Genomic DNA, 21,366 nt, shown 5'->3' on the forward strand with positions numbered 1-21,366 from the left:
TAACCCGGAAAAATAAAATGATAATAACATAGTGTTATTATCATTTTATTTTTCCTTTATCCACTGCTCAACATGCAGTGGGGCGACGATCCTCCGCCTTAGCGGAGGAGCCGCAGCTGTGTAGATTGAAGGACATGATACCCAGACGGTAAATTGCCTTTGTCTATGCATCAGAGCAGCTGAAAGAATAATTCTTCTAATCGAAATAAAAAAAACAGACTATTTCCAAGGCTTTTGAAGCAGTGGAGATGACTACAAACGTTCAGGAAGCCAAAAACTGGTGCACATGACATGATTTTCAGCACTGCAGACATTGCACAGAATTTCTGCCGAGTGGCTGGACGTGAAGCGCCTCTCCCAACCAATGGTAGACTGGCAACAGCAGCTGCCAGAAAAACAGTGGAGATAAAGAAGATGTAGGGAAGTAGTGACAGTGTAAAGGGATTTCATTCTGTATTGGATGTACATTGTTTCATGAATTGTTTCAGTATTTCTTTTATGTTCATTCTGTTCCTCATTCTGTGTTCCACACTCTTACATTGCACATTACAAACCTCTGGCGCGCACCTCCAAACATGTTCATGTTTGGAGTTGCATCGCTCGAGGTTCTGTTCTCCACTGAAGCCCACAACTGTTGAATTGCCATTCGGCAGTTGTGCTTCAACAAGGACAGCTTTACTCTCGTGTTATGCTGATTTTCTGGAATAAACCTTTATTTAAAACTCACCTTCTTCGTCGACCTGGTTACTGGATAAAACTGCGTTTTATCTACTTTACATTTGGCGACGAGCGAGTCAGTGTTTCGCCAGTTTAATGGATTTCCTTCTTTGACCAATTTTAGATACTTTCCCTTCTCCTGGATTTCCATTTGCTTTGTTGCTGCTATCCTGGATCAATCTCCTTTGGCTTTGCTGTTTCCTCATTCTCAGGGCAGACTGCGACCCTCACTGCATTCATTGCTAAATTTTGAAGTTTTTGGCCAGTTTCTGCATCACACGTCATTCATCTTTATCGTCCCACAATAACATGATGATGTCATCACGCAACGTAAGCTATCATCTTTAAAGTAAACGCAACGTAAGTTACCAGTTTTTCCTCACATCAAGATTACTTCTTGCTGTAACTTTCGTCTGACGTCACCACGTTGCCACGTTTTGGCGGCCATCTTTATTTTCATTTACCTCAAAAACGCAATTATTTTCCTCGTACAATCGAGAAATCAGCTGGCTTCGCGATCGACGATTCTTTGGTATGCCGTTTTACATCATTTCATGATTCAAAGTTTACAAGTATATTAAAGTTAATTATCTATAAATAAATTACCTTTCTGTGACATACTCTTATTTTCGTACTTTACTTCATAAAATTTGAAGCTGTTACAAAACTTCATACTAACTTCTAGTGACTATTTATCAAACAACCAGCATCATTACTCATTTTTATTATGGAATCAAATCAACATATTGTACTTTTAAATCATTTCCTTCAGTTAATTGTAAACCAAATGAATCTTGGAAGATATGGTTTTGAATCTTTGAGAGTCATTTGATTGCCATTGATGCTGAAGAATACTCACCTAAACGCAAATTAGCAATATTATATAGTCATTTGAGAAGCGACGGTCATCAAGTTGTTGATAACTTACCAAACTCTATTCCTCCGCCTGGAAATGGTGACGGTTGGAACGTCTACACTGATGCTGTCCAGAGACTCAATAAGAAGTTTTTTGAACAACCCAATGTTATGCTAGAACGTTTTAATTTCATGAAACGGAAACAAGATCCCAACAAGACAGTTGAAGAATGTTTTTCTGTTCTCAGGAATTTAGCAGCAGATTGCAATTTTGGTGCTTTTCTTGACATGTGTATCAGGGACCAGTTTGTTTATAGTTGTTTTCATAAAAAGATTCAGGAGCGCATTCTGAGTTGTAGAGATCCCACTTTGTCAGAAGTCATTGACATGGCTAACCGTATTGAAAGAGCCATCATCTCATCAAAATGTATCTCAAATGAAAATGTTTCACCTGTCAATTTAGTGCAAAATGATTAGCTGATTAATGCCATTGCTGTCAAAAACAAATTCACCAAACCTTTCCAAAGAAAATCTAACATTGTTTGTTAGAGGTGTGGATTAAAGACAAATCTTGGAAATAGTCCCATTTGTTTTGCTCTTGGTAAGAAATGTACACATTGTAAAACAAAATTGGACATTTTAACTCTGCAGGAGCAAACAAATGGTTCGAGTTAGTACCATCTCTTCACATGAACATCAACATCCTGATGTTAATGTCTCCTCTCTTGATGTTTCTTCTCTTCATTCATCTTTACAGAGTCTTGTCATTAGTACCGTGGAGTTAATTCCCCAAAATCTCCCTAGTAAGATTATTTATTCCATTCATTCTAGTGAGGATTTATCTAACTATGAACGTGCCAAAGATCCCACTTGTGAAATCTTAATTGTTGATAAGTCACTCAACATGATGGCAGACTCAGGTGCACCTGTTACCATCATTTCTGACACCATATTTGACAATCATTTGTTTTCTTCTGTCTTTTTACTAAGCTTGGACATTGTCCCCCAAAGCATATGGAGATAAAGACATAGATATGTTGGGTTTCTTCGTTTCTGATCTCACTTGTCTTGGTAAATGCATTAATACTAAAATGTCTATGGCCATCTAAGGAAAAACATTATTGGGTGGCAGGATAATAATTAAGATGAGTTTGCTGGTTCTGAGAATCCTGTTGAACTTAATGATGTCTCAATCTCATCAAATTAAGAGGATTTTGATTTACTGATCAATTACATCATCTCAGAATGTCCTGAAGTTTTTAGTACAAACATAGGGAAAAAGAAAATGTGAGCATTTAATCAAACTCAAACCAGGTGCAATACCCGTCGCACACAAACTCAGATCCACTTCATTAAGTGTAAGAGAATATCTCTGAATTTTACTAGACAAAATGGTCTCAGAGGGTATTATTGAATCCACTGATTCCTTTCAATGGATAAGTCCCATTGTCATTGTAAGAAAAAGGATTCAAGTATTCGCCTGTGTGCTGATCCGCGCTCCCTTAATCAGAACATACTCGTTGATTGTCATCCCCTTCCCAAGATACAAGATTTACTTACAGGCATTAATGGTTCCACATATTTTACTTTACTTGATCTCTGCAGTGCAAATCATCAGATTCCCTTATCTGTTCAATCCACTGTTCTAACCACTTTCATCACTCCTTTCGGTGCTTTCGAATACGTAAGGTTACCATTTGGCCTGGCCTCTGCAGCCAGGGTTTTTCAAAAATGTATTGATTGTTTGTTAAAAAATATCAAGTCTGTTCAAGCTTATCAAGACGATGTTTTAATTTTCTCAAGAAACAAGAGTGAACACATTCACACTTTATGAGAAGTTCTGTCTCGTTTCAAGGATGCAGGTATTACCTTTAGCAAGGATAAATGTACATTTTTCAAAACTGAAGTTGATTATTTAAGTCACTCTACTTCTTCAACTGGTATCAAACCCAAATTTTCCCTGACTCAAGCCCTTTCCAATGTTCAAATTCCAAAAGACAAACACACTTTGAAATCATTTTTGAGAATGACCGAATATTATTGGAGATTCATTCAAGGTTACTCTCAAATTGTCCAACCTTTACGCAATCTCTTAAAGAAAAATTTTAAATGTCTTTGGTCTTCAGAATTTGATGTTTCTTTTAATCTCATCAAAAAAGTAATCATGGAAGCACCTGTTTGTCTTAATTTACTCCAGGTGTCCAACGCTCTATGTTTGTTGATGCAAGTCAATTTGGTATAGGTGCAGTGCTTTGCCAGTGGTTTGGGTCAAAAGAACATACCATAGGATTTGCCTCCAGATCTCATTCTACTGCTGAAATGAATTACAGCAATATAGAGAGAGAGATGCCCTTGCCTGCTCCTGGGCTATTGAAATAAAAGTTTAATTTGGGGGTCTCATTTTATTCTGTTAAATGATCACAAACCCCTTTTGCACTTACTCAATGGCAACGGCACTGGTAAGTCTTCTGCAAGACTAGTACGTATCCTTTCCAGATTACATTAATACAATTTTACTATTTAACATATTTCTGGGGGACACAACGTCAGAGCAGATTGTCTTTCTAGATTGCCTTTAAAACACAATCTCTCGGACTTTGATGAGATAGTGTTAGAATTGGGGGTCTCTGGTTGGCACAGGTAGGTACTTGTGACAAGCAGGGACCCTCTCCTCTAGTCAGGGCGAGGGAATTACTCTCTCAAAATAACCCCTGCTCACCCTCTAGGCGCGTGGCACGAGCAGTCAATGCTTATTTCAGAGGCAATGTAAGTTAAGCATTTATGACCACATACAGTAACCCCAGTGACAGCACTACAAATGGACACCACACAGGTTTTATATCAAAAATAAGTTATACTTTATATAGAGTTACCACAAGACCAATAAATGACAAAAAGAATCCACAGTACTATTAAGTTTCAAGAGTTCAGGTTAAAAAGGCTTAATTCAAGGTTCTGTGCGAGTCGGTAGCCTTGTCCGGCTACAGTGTTGCTGAAAAGAACACAGAGTCTAACAAATCCAGCAGACCACGGCGGTCCTGGCCCACTCACAGTACCTTTTTGTTGAGGTGGCCGGCATGGATGTGCGAGCCGGTTCCGGGGTTCGCCGCGGTGTAGAAAAAGAAAGGGTTGCAAGGCACGGTGTCCTTCTAGTCGCGGTGCAGGCTACGGCTCATTGACGGCATCGAGATGGAGTCGGTGAGCTCAGAGCTTGCTTTGTTCGAGGCGGACATTGCTCGTTGCGGTGCTTCCAGCTTTACAGTGCGGCGACAGAGCCGGACTTCGGGAGCTGGTGTCGGTCAGTCCGGATTGCGGTGCGAATCGGGCGGTGTGTCGCGAAGTGTGCGAGGCGGTGCCCAACTCGGGTGCGATCTCAGGACTCGAAGTCAGCAGCAGTGACCGCGTCGGTCAGACCAGTTCCATTCGGTGTAGCGAGGCGCTGCACGTCGCGGTGTCCTTCCAGTCGCGATGCAGGCTACGGCTCATTGATGGCATCAGGACGGAGTCGGTGAGCGCAGAGCTTGCATTGTTCGAGGCGGACATTGATTGGTGCGGTGCCTACAGGATACCGGGCCGGTCGTGAGAGAAGGTCACAGCTCCCTGCCTCTGTAGCCACTTGTTTCCAGCAGCAATTCACAAAGGCTGGCAAAGTCCACTGGTCCTGGGACTTCTGTCAGGGGGCAATCTCTCTTCCAAGCCCTTGGAGATTGTTGCACACGTTGAAAGAAAAGTCCAAAGTTCTTTCTCCTCTCTTTGGCAGTCAGGCAACCACTGCAGGCCAATCTCCCAAGCAGCACTTCAGCTTGGGAATAGTCTCTCCTCAGTTTCTTCAGGTTCCTTCTCCTCAGCAGAGGTTTTGTCTTGTAAGTCCATCAGTGATCTAATTTCATGGGATCAGGGTCCCAATACTTCTACCCCCAAATCCTTTGTTCTCTGTTCTCTGAGGGGAGAGGGGTATGTGCCCAGTTCAAGCCAGTTCTGAAGTACTCTATTTACCAGACTTCTCCTTTCCTTTCACCACGCAGGGCAGGCACATCAGATGCCCCACAGGAGGTGGAGCCAGCATTGTGGAAGGCAAGTATAGTCCAGGAGCACTTTGTTGACAGTCTTCCTTCTCTTCTTTCAGTGTGCAGGGCAGAGAAATCAGACACACCACAGGGGGTGGAGCCAGCATTGTAGAGGGAAGGCCCAGCCCTATTCAGGTCCCAGGTGCAACTCCTCCCTCCCATCTAGATGCAGATCTCCCTATTCACCACCGGGCTGCCCCAGCCTGTCTCCTGGAATTCCCCAGCCCTGTCACATACAAATCCAGACAGGAATACACAAGCTCGCAGAGGCAGGCTCAAATGGTTAGGCAAGCAAATACCCACTTTCTAAAAAGTGGTATTTGCAAACACGGAATATTAAAATAAACTTTACTAAAAGATGTATTTTATTATTCTGAGTCCAGGCATACTAAACTCGAATTTCTACCATGTTCTCTGAGTCTGCTAGGATTATAAACATGTAACAATCCAGCAGCCCATTCTGGCCTATGGAGAACAGGTAGCCTTGCAATAGTGAAAAACGAAAATGGCTGTAATTCACTATTAGGACATGCCACACACATCAGGGCTTGTCCTACCTTATACTTAAAATGCACCCTGCCCTTGGGCCGACCATATGGGTGACTAATATGAAGAAAAGGGAAGGTTTAGGGACTGGCAAGTGGGTGCACTTGCCCAGTCAGCACAACAGTACCAGACTGCACGCAGGCTCTGCAATGGCAGACCTTAGACACATTTTACAAGGCCGCTTCTGTGGGTGGCACAACCAGTGCTGCAAGAGCACTAGCAGCATTTGGATGTACACGCCCTGGGCACACTCAGTGCACTGTACTAGGGTTTGACAAGTAAACCAAACATTCAATCATGGAACCACTAATCAATACATCAATTTACAGTAGGGAGCACTCGCACTGTGGCACTGGACAGCAGTGGCACAGTGCCCAAAGCATCTAACACCAGAAAAACACATGAGGCAACAGTAAAAATGGAAGGGAGACCCACGCCAGTGGTGCCAGGTCTAACAGATAGAATGTGTTGTTGCATCCATTAATGACTCTTCTCTTACATCTCTCACCCTTTCAAAAAATGGATGGTTTCAAGCATATAGCGATGATCACATACTTCAAGCTTTTAAAGATATGATAATTTCTGGTTGGCCCAAGGAGCGTTCCCTTCCTGCTTCCTTGAAATCCTATGCCCATGTTTTAGATGACCTCACTATTGTCAAAAATGTTATTATGCTAGGTGATCAATGTGTTTCTCCCACAACTCTTCGCGTCAGACTTTTTTAGAGTGCACATGAAGGACATTTAGGGGTAGGTGCCACCTCAAGAAAACTAAAGGAACATTTTGGTGGCCCCCTGAGATAGAGATGTCACACAATGGATTGGCACATGATACCTGTTTACTTTCTGACAAGCACTGGAAAACCAGCAAACTTCCACTGCATACTGTAGCTGTACCTGAGGAAGCATGGTTTTAACTTGCAATTGACTTTGCCGGTCCATATGAATTGCTTTCAAATGATAAACGTTACATCATTGCTCTCATTGATTATCATTCTAAGTGGGTTGATTTTGATTTTTGTGACTCTCCCAATACCTTGGCGGTAACAAACTTTCTTAGCAGAGTTTTTCAATCAGAAGGGTCACCCAAAGAAATTGTCACCGACAATGGCTCACATTTCTGTTTGACACTTATGCAAGACTTTTTAAATGCACATGATATCAAGCACCTCAGAGTTGCTTTATACTCTCCTTCTTCAAACGGACTTTTCGAATGAATGAATGGATTTATAAAAGAAGGTATACAGTCAGCCTTAGCTTGCAATCTCCCTGTTGAACCTTTTTTAAGAAAGAAAATCTTGTCTTACCTAGTCACCCCTCATTCTACCACGGGCATTTCACCCTTCAGACTCCTTAAAATAGGAGATCCCAATAGAAACATTTGTCCAAATTGGATTAAGCTTCTCAAGAAAAAAGAGAATTCCTGTTTAGCTTGCTGAGACAAAGTTATTCTTAAGAAAAATGTTCTGGTTAAACAGAATGTACAGAAGAAACATTTTGATTCCTCTTATTTTTCTGGTACAGTTGATTTCCAAATTAGACATTGGGTTTTAATCAAATAAGGTTAAGAAAGGTGACTCTAAATTTTAATTGCCCACTCAGATTGTTAAAATCTCCAAAGGGTCGTTTTTTTTGGATAAGAAAGGGTGGTGGTATAAGAGAGCTGTAGTTAAGATATTACCAGAACAAGCTAACAGGATTCTTGCTTGCAAGCGTTCTCCTGCAAGCAATTAAGACTATTCACATTTTCCTGTAAGTACCTCATTTGACAATCTCTCTAGTTCTGAACCACCCACTTCCATGACTCAAGTTTCTATAATGCCCCCTTCAACTACTGTTTCAGACTCACATAGATCGTTTCGCAATTGTTCAATTCCTGTAAGATTTAAAGATGTGTATATGTCTTAATTTTATGGAAAGGGAGATGATGTAAAGGGCTTTCATTCTGTATTTGATGTTCCTCATTCCATGTTCCACTCTTACATTCCACATTACAAACCTCTGGCGCACACCTCCAAACATGTTTATGTTTGAAGGTGCATCGCTCGAGGTTCTGTTCTCTACTGAAGCCCACAACTGTAGATTTGCCATTCTGCAGTTGTGCTTCAACGAGGACAGCAGTACTCCCGTGTTATGCTGTTTTTCTGGAATAAACCTTTATTTGAAACTCAACTTCTTCTTCGACCTTGTTACTGGACAAAACTGCGTTTATTCTACTTCACAGACCGGCAAACAGGTGGTGCAGTAAAAGCGCCTGAGCTCTAGAAAGGAAAGGTTATCTATCACCCGTGGACCTTTTGGTAGTGAATGAGCTAAACGCCATTTTGCAGCCACTGGGCACCTCAAAGTATCAAGCTTAAATGTTTGACTCTGATGCACGAAGACAATGCACGCGAGGAGGGATGCAGTCTGACAAATACATGCTAAAAAGGACAAATACAGTAATACGTGTCCCCCCCCCGTCACTCATAATATAAGGAAGCAATGTCATGATCTAAGGTGGAAGGCACATTTTAAAATTGGCTAAAAGTCAAGCGGGAACCAGAGCAACTGATGTCAGAAGTCCTTCCCTAACATAAACCACTGAGTCTGAAGAACCAGCACTCCGGACCATTAGAGAGGTTGGCACAGAGCATGTGAAAGACATCACTGCACACCAAGGTGCAGATCACATTAAGTCTGAAATTGATCACTCGCACTTTTCCACCACAAAGTGACTTGTGTTATCGCTAATGGAGAAAACACGATTTACTCCAGTTCATGAATCAACCCAACCAATAGCCTTTTCTCAGTGTTTGCTGTGCTTATCTTTTAAGGAATAAAACAAATATGTTGCTGCTTTTGTAAAGCGAAAAGTTTAACTTTCTTTCAAGTAACAATAGTTTTCTCCGTTTATAATTACAATGGTAGCATCATTTGTTTGCAGTTAGTTCGTTTTATTGGATTATCACATTTGTTTATTCATGGATCGAGTTTTTCTTTGTTAAAAAGAGTATTTCGCAGGTAAACTGATTCCTAAACAAACACGCATTGGCATAGCCAAAATGTCTCGCCTTTGGGACCTTATAAGTGTTTAACCAGAGGTATTGACTTTGCCTATGTTTTTAAGCTGTGCTGTACAGAAGTCTGCAGCATGCTGAAACGTTATAATAAAGAAGTGTCCGAAGCATTTTTGTTACCTTATATATGACCAAGAAAGCATTATATACAACTGAACGATAATAAAAAGGTATTAATAATAAACATTGTCTTGAGTTTTTTTGTCCTTTCAATGTTGGCAACTTCTATCTGGCAGTACCAATGGTTGCTTGTTATGTTTTTTTTATGGGGCGGCATAAATAACAGGAGGGTGAAGGTTGGGAAATAGTACCTGTATAACAGTCAGTGAGAGAGTTAGTCAGTTAGTCAGGCAGTGCGATTCAGTGAGAGAGAGAGTCAGTGAGAGAGGCAATCAGTCAGTGAGAGTGTCAGTCAGTCAGTGCGAGAGAGAGAGTCAGTGAGAGAGCCAGTGACATTCAGTTAGTTAGTCAGTGAAAGAGAGAGAGTCAGAGAGTCAGTGAAAAAGTCAGTCAGTCAGTGAGAGTCAGTCAGTCAGTGAGAGAGTCAGTCAGTTAGTCAGTCAGTGAGAGAGAGAGAGTCAGAGAGTCAGTCAGCCAGTGAGAGAGTGAGTCAGTAAGAGAGAGTGAGTCAGTCAGTGAGAGAGAGTCAGTCAGTGAGAGTCGGTCAGTGAGAGAGTCGTCAATGAGAGAGTCAGTTAGTGAGAGAGAGAGTCAGTGAGAGAGAGAGAGTCAGTGAGTGAGAGAGAGAGTAAGTCAGTCAGTCAGTGAGAGTCAGTCAGTGAGAGAGATTGAGAGTCAGTCAGTTAGTCAATCAGTTAGTGAGAGAGTCAGTCAGTGAGAGAGAGGGAGAGTGAGAGAGTCAGTCAGTGAGAGAGAGAGAGTCAGTCGGTCAGACAGTGAGAGAGAGAGTGAGTGAGAGAGTCAGTGAGATTCAGTTAGTTAGTCAGTGAGCGAGAGAGTCAGTGAGTCAGTCAGTCAGTGTGAGTCAGTCAGTCAGGGAGAGAGTTAATCAATTAGTCAGTCAGTAAGAGAGCGAGTCAGAGAGTCAGTCAGTCAGTCAGTGAGAGAGTAATTCAGTATGTCAGTGCGAGAGAGTGAGAGAGTCAGTCAGTGAGAAAGAGTCAGTGAGTGAGAGAGTCAGTCTCTGAGTGAGAGAGTCAGTTAGTGAGAGAGTGTCAGAGAGTCAGTGATAGAGATAGAGAGTGTCAGAGAGTCAGTCAGTGAGAGAGTCAGTCAGTCAGTGAGAGTCAGTCAGTCATTGAGAGAGAGTGAGGGTCAGTCAGTCAGTTAGGGAGAGAGTGAGACAGTGAGAGAGAGAGAGAGTGAGAGAGTCAGGCAGTGGGAGACTCAGGCAGTGAGAGAGAGAGAGTGAGTTAGAGAGTCAGTCAGTCAGTGAGAGTCAGTCAGTCAGTCAGAGAGTCAGCGAGAGTCCATCAGTCAGTGAGAGAGTGAGAGTCCGTCAGTCAGTGAGAGAGAGATGAGTGTCAGTGTGCGAGAGAGAGAGAGAGTCAGTCAGTCAGTGAGAGAGAATGAGAGTCAGTCAGTCAGTGAGAGAGAGTCAGATGGTCAGTGAGTGAGAGAGTCAGTCAGTCAGTGAGTGAGAGTCAGTCAGTGAGTGAGAGTCAGTCAGTGAGTGAGAGAGTCAGCCAGTGAGTGAAAGAGTCAGTGAGTCAGTCAGTGAGAGAGTCAGTCAGTGAAAGAGAGAGTGAGAGAGTCAGTCAGTCTGAGAGTCGGTGAGAGTCAGTCAGTGAGAGAGAGAGGGGGATAGAGAGAGAGAGAGAGAGAGAGTCAGTCAGTGAGAGAGTGAGAGAGTCAGTCAGTCAGTGAGTCAGTCAGTGAGAGAGAGTCAGTCAGTGAGAGAGTGAGAGAGTCAGTCAGTGAGAGAGAGAGAGTGAGAGTCAGTCAGTCTGAGAGTCAGGGGAATTGCCGCTTTCCTGTTAAAACATTAATTTATAGTTCAAAACCCCCAAACCCATGCATCTGAATCCTAGAACATTGTAACTAGACAAGAACATTTAATGTAGGTCTTGCAAATGTTTTGCCAGTACGGATTTGTAAGCTAAGGCTGAACGGTTTGTTGGGCCTGTAGATAAAATTCATTTGTTTTTATGTAGCGCTTCTTAACGGCAGCTCTGCAGCTTCTAAGCACTGTGGGAAGCCGGCACGGGTTTACCCAACCTAAAAGGCTGAGTTAGTCTTGGTATGATTTGAACCTGTGCCCTGCAGATCACCACAGATGTTAATAGCGGGGGATAACTCGCTGAGTTATCTTGAAATCCCGAAAACGGGGTTACGACAATAAGTCAACACCTAGACCAGCCAGGCTGACTTTTAAACACCGAGGCTAGCGGAATGCATGCTAGTCCATCACACTGACCTAGGGCATAAACTGTAAGTTTAGCGAAGCAAGACAGGTGCATAAGTGCCCTGTTATAGAATTAGGTACTCATGGAAAATAGTCCACCTTTTTCAGGACGTGCTAAATTCAGAGGAGAATCCACAAGCATGGATCCTCACTTTCCTTCCATTACCACCCAACTCCAATTCAGGCCATAGTTTGACTGAAGAGTTCCACTGCTAGCCTCGTGGATACGAGCATCAAGGCTGGCGCGGAGCATGGTGCGTGACTGTGACAACTCAACGAGAAATCAAAGAGGGAAGGGGTCATTAATTAGCGCGGAGCTAGGGGTGAAACACTCTGTTTGTATTTTGCAATATTCCTTGAATTTGAGCAACACATCACTGCCCACCCCTGGTGTTTACATTTGGGGCGATGGACACTGTTTGTCTTATTTGAACACTTGCCACATGGCTATGTAAGAATGCTTCCCTTCCTTTGCTATGCAAATCCCTGTGAGTTAACCGGCTTGCCTGGGGAATTTGTCAAACTGTGCAAAATTAACACTATTCTGAGAATTAACGCAGCTAACTTAGGTGTTATTTCAACCAAGAACAAGGACCTGAACCAGCTGTGTGGGAGAGCTCTGTGGGAGGAGGTGCAAACATGGAGAGAAGGCTGCCATTATCTTGTGTAGGATGGCGATGACGGGTTGGAGAAACACCGTGCCTAGAGCTGAGATTGGGAAAACTTGCAAGTGACGTTGCCAGCGAGTTGTAGGTAAACATGAAGTATGTATGTCTAAAACGGGGAACTTCTGAGTTTAATGACATTTTCAAATGATTAGTATCAATTCTTAAGCACAGGTAGGCACTGAACAGCGTCATTGATCCACAGTGCCTGCAGCCTGTCTGCATGCGGCATTTGTCTACTCCTGCTAAGCCAACGGTTGCCTCCTGTGAGTGTTAGTGCACACTGACCAGGCTGTCAGGTTGTCACCTTAATATTTTAATTTTTCCTGCTGAGTTTGTATGAGGAGACGTGTGTTCAACAACTGGATAAACTTTAATGAGCAGTCTGTCCCGAAGAACCATTATCTTGTGTAGAGTGACAATGACGGGTTGGAGAAACACTGTGTATAGAGCTGAGATTGGGAAAACTTGCAAGAGCACTCGTGCTTGTGCTGTCATCCACTTGCGGGAGCGAGCAGCGGCGTGCTGGCCATCTGTTTTCAATTAGCGTGGCCGCTGCTCGCTCCCGCAAGGTGGATGCCAGCATAAGCACGAGTGCTTGAAAAGAGCTGACCAATTTTTAAAGGCCATCTCCTAGAGCACCTAAAGATCTGTCATAAGTGTTGCACTTGTATCACAGCGTCTCTTCATTTTTTCCCTGTTGCATAAATATTCTTATTGTACGGACCTTATCGACTGCATTGTGCTCCATTTCAGAAACAGTATATGTTCTCCAGTTTTTCACCAGTGCAAAATTCATGTAATTTTCTCCATGTTGCTTTCAGGAAAGTGGAGCGAGACCACGTTGTATCCAGTGTTCAACAGAACACTGTGCGCTCGTCAGTCCTATCAATGATGTGTGCCTTGGGGAATATGAGAACGTTGTAGTTATTAACAGGACTGACATAACGGGACATATATTAAACCAAATCAAATTATTCCCTAAACCAGTGATTCTTAACGTTTTGACTTCTGAGGACCACACTTAATCATTACAGGAATCTGGGGACCCACAATGAATCATTGCTGGCATCCGGGGACCCCCACTGAGTCATTACTGGAACGCGGGAACCGCGGTCTAAACATTTTCAATGATATTAACCACAAAACAATACACAATAAATACAGAAACGGGCATTCGTGGAACAAATACACAAATAATGGATCATTTTATTTAATTAACACACAGATATATACTAAAAACATAATCAATATTTCAACTTTTATAGGAAGGTTGGAACTTTTGTAAATTCAGTTGGTGCCATTCACCATCCATACTATAATTTGTTGAATGCACTTGCCCTGCTACCACGAATCAATCTGAGGATACTAATTTAATATTTACCCTCCAATTTCTTCCTTCACACTTACATAGCGTTTTTAACATTTTTACATTTTGCTTCTTTATTTGTATGCACTTTATTACTCTGTTGATAACATGTTTATTTTCTAAGCAGTTGCAGACCCCCTGAATAGGCTTTGTGGACCCCCAGGGGTTCCCGGACCACAGGTTAAGTATCACTGTCCTAAAATATGCACCTACTCCCAAAGTACTCAGAGACGACAGTAGGTTAGATGAGTGTTTTACAAAAAACACAAATAAAAGCATTAGTTACTTTGCTTTGCCCGTCAATAACATGTTTTTGCGTGCCACCTGTAGGTGTTTCAGGTCATGTTCTGTGTATTGATTTTGTTTTATTTACCTTTCACTTCAGAACGCTAAGTTAGTTTTTTTTTCTGTCTTCTTTCTGACAGTGGTGAAAGATGTCATTGTGTGGGGCAACATCAGTGGTGTCAACTTTCTAGATCTGCATTTTGCCAAGGTCTACCACTATGACAGTGCTATTTGGGGTCCTCCCAGCTACTCCCGCCCCCTGCTAGAGATGATTTATGACAGGTACAGTACTAAACCTGGCATGTATAATAATGGGATCACGGGTTACCGACTGCATGTCTGCTACAACATCCAGCCAACATTGGGGTTGTGCTCTTGAATAGGTGACAAGGCATCTAACAGAGGTATTGTATATTTGTGGGCAACTTTCTGAGAACACAAATATTTTAAATGTATTTACGACACTGAACTTGTGTTTTCTCCTTTTTTACAAGTGAATATTGAATTCAAACTGAGCAAATAGTGAGTGCATGATAAGGTCAAGTAGGTTATTAATGGTTGCAGAATTCAGAGACAGCCACATAGTCTTGCATAATTCGCAGAAACCCATCATTTATCTTGTAATTACGCCATAATGTGTTTTAGTGCAGTGTAAAAGACAGAAACATCTTTTTTTTTAAAACTATTTTTGTTTTTTTCATTTGCAGGTAAACATAACAGGTTCAATATAATCCATACAAGACGACATGATACTGACATTTTTTAAAAGAGCATAGACCATTGAGAACAGATTACATCATAGATTATGCCATTAATCACACACCTTGTAGATAAATGACATTACGTATATCTCTTTGCACTCAATATTGATTTTTTGCCCATGCCCATCCTCCCATTTCCACCCCAGCCTAATTTTTTCCCTCGCTCCTCTCATATGTCCATCAATGGTCATTTTGTTGATGCTTTTGAGTGAGTGAGATTCTTGGTTTCTGCTGCTGGTGTGATTGAACGTTCTAATAAATACATTCTTAAAGGATCCCATATGTCACACGGGCGAGACTTGGGTAGCATTAGCTCAGCGTAGGCATTCAGTTGTTCCTGACAAAATATAAGATCATTTAGCCAGTTTTTGAACTTGGGTTGCCTTCCCCTACTCCACCTGCAGGCAACCCTGCGCTTGGCCAGGAGCAACCCCAAGGAAACATATCTTCTCATTAGGGCCTCCACATCCTTTGTGTATCCCAGTATTGTGATAAGTGGCGTGTCAGGTATATGTGACCCTGTCATCTGGTCTAGCACCACATGCACCTCAGCCCAGTATTGTCGGACAGGGGTGCATTCCCAGGCCAGATGTAAAAAGTCAGCTCCCTCCCGCATCTATCGCACTTGTCATTGCCTCTTAGTTGGAAGCGCAATAGTTTCGCCGATGTGTAATAAAGGCGACGTAGGTATTTAAAATGTATAATACGCAGTCTACTGCTGACGGATATTCATCATGTTTGTTGACAGCAGAATGTCCATTGATCTTCGTTTAGGGGGGGATCCCGCTTCCTCCTCCCATCTCGCTCTCGCCACAAGGGTATCGTAGGGGCTGTCATTTTAGGTGGTACGATAAAGTAGAGAGACCACATGTGTAGTGGTTGATCTCTAGAGTAGGGCATGTAACAGGGTCATAGTGGGCGGTTCGCTCAGGAAATCTGGGGTGAGAGATTTAACATCTTGTCGGAGCCTAACATACATATAAAGCTCCATAGACGTTGGTGGAACGTCCCCAAAGAACTCCTCTCGGGTGCGGAATCTCACGTTCTCATATAGGTCTCCCCAAGTCAATGCCATGAATTTCCGAAGCATCTGTCTACATCCCCCTTCCTGCGTAACAGGGATGTCTATATGCCCCTGCAGGACAGTAGGGGAGAATATAGTATGTTGAGTTTAAGGCGATTAGCTATATTGCACCAAGCTATGTTTTTACAGTCAACTGTGGTGGGTCTTTGGATGTTGGGTGAGCTGAGGTACGCTGAGTAAGGAACTGTTGCCATGTATCCATTCTAAACCGCCAGGTGAGGCATGTACAGCGGTGGGTGTATCCAATATGTAGTGTAGTGGGCTTGGGCACACCAATAGTATAATTCCATGTCCGGTATTTCAAAGCCCCCACGGGCAAATGGTTTTGTCATTGTCTCCCATTTTAACCTATTGTCCCCCCCCACCCCCAGGTAAGCCGAATAAGTTGGGATTTGAGGTTTTAAAAAAAATGTTAATTGGGGGCATAGAGAAAGTTGATAAAGAGATAAAGTGGCCTTGGGAGGATTAACATTTTTATCAATGATGCTCTCCCTGCCAGTGACAAAGGCATGGTGACCCATCTGGTGATTTTGTCTTTAAGTATTTCCAACATCCGTCCGTAGTTTGATCTCATTAGTTCCTCGCTGTCTCTGGTCACTACAATTCCCAGGTACTTGACTTCACCTTTGCACCAGGTCAAGGGGTATTCGGGGTCAAATCTTTTGATTGAGTCAGTAAGGGGAAATATCTGCAATTTGCTCTAAATTATATTTACTCATGAATATATACCGAATTTTCTCAATTTCAGCAGTGTATGATTCAAGTTTTCTTCTGGGAGGTAAAGGGTAAGATCATCAGCAGATAGTGAAATTAGAATTTGTCATTCTGGGTATATGATTGCATGTTCTCGATGAAGTTGCTGAAGTTTGCCTGACAACGGCTCCATAGCAAGTGCGAAGAAGAGGGGCGACAAAGGACACCCCTGCCTCGTTCCTCTGGTGATGTGAAGACTAGGAGAGTCGGACCCATTGAACAACACTTCAGCCTGCGGCTTAGTATAGAGCAATTGAATCCGAGCCAGGAATGGGAAGGGGGAGCCCATGTGTCTTAGAACACTAGGTAAGTAGTCCCACTCCACGGAATCAAATGCCTTGGTGGCGTCTAAGCAGACCGCCACTGCATTCATCTCCGGGTCAATGTCCTGTAGCAAATCAAACAGGGTTCGCAGAATGTGCGATGTTGCTCTCCCAGGGACAAACCCAGATTGGTATGGCAATACCAAGGCATTCATGAGGGGGCTTATATGGTTCGCAGTTATTTTTGCTAGGATTTTGGCATCACAATTAATGAGGGACAGCGGTCTGTATGAATCACGTCTGTCTCTCGTTATCCCAGGTTTGAGTAGGGATATGATGAGTACCTTGCGCATTGTATGGGTGAGGACCCCTGTTTCTCGAGCCTATTCATATACATTTATGAGGATTGGGAGGAGATTGTGGCTAAATATTTTATAAAATTCTACAGTGAGCCCATCAGGGCCAGGAGCAAGTCCAGGCTGCAGCTGCATGATTGCAGTGCGGATTTCTTTATCCTCAAAGTCCGCCTGGATGAATTCCCCCTGGGCATCCCCCAACCATCCCAATGCTGTGTCTTCAAAGTATGATATGAACTCTACCGGCTTAGCTCTATGTGATGTGTATAATGTGCTATAGAATTTATAGAACGTATCCAGTATGTCGTCGTCCGCTATCTCAAGGATAGTGCTTGAAAATCTGGGTGTTCTGGTCAGCTCAGTTAGTGCTTTCCCTGGTCCTTCTCCTTCCCTTTATTGACGGGCACTGTGGTATTTGCCCATGAACTTACATTCCCTTTCCTCTATCTCCTGGTAATCTGACATCAACTCTCTGATTCGTTTTGGTATGTCAGCAGAGGGTGCCGACTATATTTGAGATTCTAGTTGTTTCAGTTTCGTTTCTAATTTCTGGAGCTTGTTATCTTTCAATATCCCTCCTCCCTTGGCAAAACATGCCCTCATATGATGACTTTTAAAGCCTCCCATACTGTGGAGTATTGAGATAATGTGTTTATATTGCCTGGGAAGAACCCTTCTATTTCCTGTTTCAACTCCATTTGGAATACGGTGTCCTGTAGGGCATGCGTTGCTAGCCTCCAGGACAGGTATGGTGACATCCCGCATGGTGGGGTAAGTGTAAACAATACAGGTGAATGATCAGAGTATGTGTGAGGTAAGTGCATCGATTTAGCCAACCAAGGTTTCAGTCCTCTAGTTATTACCCAGCCATCTATACGCTACCACGAAGAGTGTACTGTAGAATAACATGTTCCCTCCCTTTCAGTAGGGTGTAAATCTCTCCAGGCGTTTATTAGTCCTTGTTCTATGATTATGTCCCTCAACACGTGTTGGGTGCTCATATAGTAATGTGTCTTTGGGTGCGATCGATCCATTTGCGGGTCCGGAGTAATATTAAAATCTCCCCAAATACCACATGGGTAAATTCAAAGTCTAATATTTTCCTCCATAGAATATTGAAGAATTCGGGGTCATCTGTATTTGGCCCATAACAGTTTACAAAAGTTATTGAGTGGGATGCCATGTTCCCCCACAAGATACAGCATCTGCCATGTGGGTCTGTTATTGAACCCATAGTGACAAACGGCACACTACTTTAAATATGATTGTTGTTCCACGTGCATATGTTGAATATGTGGAAAAACATTGACGTGCCGCCCATCGAGCCGCAAAGGTGGTGGGAGCCGAGGCGCCAATGTGTGTTTCTTGTAGAGTAGAGCAGTTTATGCTGTGTCTATCTAAATTTGCCAGAATCATTTGCTTGAGGGGTTTCAAAGGCCCGTACATTCCATGTGATTATGTTATAGCTAAGTGGGTAGGGGCGTTGCATTTGGAGTGTGGATATCTAAGCTCTTAAAGTGTGAAAAGTTCATGTTGTGCGTCAAGGTCTTGTTATTCTGGTCCTCTTTGTCTATTTCTTTGTCTTCATTTTGTGAACTTGTCCCCCTCCCATGCCCCTCCCACATCGGCAGCCCAATCCTGCTATGTCCTGCTCTCCATCCCCCACTTCCCGCATATCCCTATATCTGCGTTCCTAACAGGGGCCCGTGAAGTAACATTATAACATTCGTAAAACCAAATCATGCTAGGGATGTCCTTCTGGTATAAACTCAAGAGGGTGCCACAGTACCCCCCCTGTATGTACGAGGGCGCTCAGGACAGTTTCTTATGCCCAATATAACGGTTAGACCAATTATAGTTCTGTTCAAGAATTCCATGCAACTGTTCTGTTTTGCATCTTCATGTGCGTACTCGTTGCTTTCCCTTCCAAGTAGCTTTGTATATATTTTCTATATGTGCAACTGTGATGGTTCAACTCCAACTCTGTCATAGCAAGATGGGTTTGTTGTATTATTTTCTTCATTCTATGTCAGATAGAGTGGCTGTGGATCTGAAAGAGCTGGTAGAGAATTCTTGTCTGTGTGATGTTCTGATTGCGGTTTTCAGGAAATCGTTCACATGTTGGGAGTTCGTAAAGAAAGGCTGTTTGCCTTGGTGTGTAATCCTGAGGCGTCCTGGGAACAGCATGGCGTAGGTGATGTTTGCCTGCTGTAATTTCTTCTTCACTGGAAGAAATTTTCTGGGGGCTTCTTGGACCGCCATGGTAAAGGCCAGGTAGATAGCCACCTCAGTGCCTTTGAATGAAAGCGGCTGTTTATCCCTTTCTAATAGCAGCGCAGTGTCCTGGTCGTGGTAGTTCAATATTCTTGCGATTATCGGACTTGCTGGGTTTCCCGGTGGGGGTCGGTTAGCTAGTGACCGCTGTGCGCTCTCCACTATCAGCATCGATAAAAATGCCTCATTACCGAACAGCGTTGTGAGCAGGTGTTCAACATATTCCTCTATTCTGCCTGTGTTTGTGGACTCTGGAGTTCTTCAATGTCCTCTACCAAGGTGTGAGTGCCTGCGGTTAGTGAGTCTGCCATGGTCCCTTCAGACTCTCCCTGTGTTCGGGCAGACTTACGGGTTCAATCAATTAATCAATCAATCATAGCATTTGTAAAGCGGAACTTGAAGGTTATCCTCTTGTTGATGGGGAGCCAGTGCAGGTCTCCTAGGTGGGGTGTGATGTGGCTGTGGCAGGATCAGGCGTGCGAAGGCGTTCTGGATGCGTTGGAGCCGTTTCAGGAGTTTGGCCGGGGCTCCTGCGTAGAGTGCATTGCCGTAGTCCATCTACTGCTGACGTGGTGGCCTGGGTGACCGTCCTTCTAGTTGTGGTGGGGATCCACTTGAAGATCCTGCGAAGCATGTGGAGGGTGTTGAAGCAGGAGGAGACGGTGTTGACCTGTTTCGTCATGGAGAGTGTGGAGTTGAGGATGACCCCCAGGTTACGTGCGTGGTCGATGGGTGTAGGGGTGCTCCTAATACCGTTGGCCACCAGGAGTCGTCCCAGGCTGAGGGGGTGGAACCGAGGATGAGGACCTCCGTCTTGTCTGAGTTCAGTTTCAGGCAGCTGTTCCTCATCCAGTCGGCGACGGCCTTCATTCCTTCGTGGAGGTTGGTTTTGGCGGTATGGGGGTCCTTGGTGAGTGAGAGGATCAGCTGGGTGTCGTCAGCGTAGGAGATGATGTTTAGGTCGTGCTGTCGGGCGACGTGGGCTTCAAATAGTATCTTGGTCTATTTACCATCAGCCTTACCCATATTGCAAGTGCTGTGCTTTTAACTTCTTATCCCTTTCTAGGGCTTTCGATAGAAGGCTTATGATTCCTCTCCGGATATCGTTGGGGGGCTGGGTACTAGAGTGTATTGCCCGTTTCTGTCTTATCTCAGGCTATTGGAGGTTCCTTCCACTGTGCCTCTTACTTGATGCTAGCTTGGCCTATCTTGCTATGCATTCTGCCCTTATGTTATTCTCCTAGGCGGTAATTTTCCCAGTCAGGCCCGCTTGCTTTGTTCTTCTGTGTCACTTGTCTTGTTCCGGTACAATTGTTCCTGCTTGGGGGGGGAAGGTGGGGCCAGCCATCCTCAACCTCGCGTTTCACAAAATTGAATCCTCTGTGTTGAGTTCTATCTCCCCTATGTGTGTGTCTTCGTTCAAGTGCTCTCCTTGCAACTTTAGGCGTGGGCCTGGCTTTGCTGTTTGCCGCCTTGTGGGAGTAAGGTTTCGGGCCTGCTCGCTCTCCAAGCCCAGTGCAATGTCCTCACTGCGACAGATGTCACAGCTGTCTTATGTGCTAGTGTTGTCCTCTTTTTCTGGGGCACAGATGTTACTGCCCTAGTTATCATGTCTATCTTCCTCTCATAGTTATATAGTCCGGCTATTTTACCTCTGTGCCTCGTGGACCTCGCTGTTGTTTGTGGTCCTCCCTCTCTGTGCTGCCTCTACTACTAGGCGGCGTATAGTTACTTTGCCCTCTTTAACGTTTAGGCTTTCCTCCCTTCCAGTCTTCTTCGAACTATTTGCCCAGTGTGTCTTGAGCCGCACTTAGTAATGTGCTGCCATTTTGTAGACCGCGCCGGTGGGACACGGCCCGGGGCAGGTGTGTCTCTTCAGCTTCGCGTGGTGTCCTGTTGTCCTTCTGACAACGGGGCCAAAAGCGCCTCCCGCTGCTCTGCCTCTTCG

The 21,366-nt window shown here is 43.7% G+C and overlaps 1 protein-coding gene across 2 annotated transcripts in view; it reads left to right on the forward strand.

Moving 5' to 3' along the window:
* MDH1B (malate dehydrogenase 1B) overlaps positions 1–21,366 on the forward strand; it is a 277,259-nt gene that overhangs the window by 129,514 nt on the left and 126,379 nt on the right. For both annotated transcript variants that reach the window (XM_078680298.1, XM_078680299.1), the window contains one exon: positions 14,068–14,209. In XM_078680298.1, the coding sequence (XP_078536424.1) occupies positions 14,068–14,209 (142 nt within the window). The remainder of the gene's footprint in view (positions 1–14,067; positions 14,210–21,366) is intronic.

Source organism: Lissotriton helveticus, chromosome 3_1, assembly GCF_964261635.1.
Source record: "Lissotriton helveticus chromosome 3_1, aLisHel1.1, whole genome shotgun sequence".
NCBI lineage: Eukaryota > Metazoa > Chordata > Amphibia > Caudata > Salamandridae > Lissotriton > Lissotriton helveticus.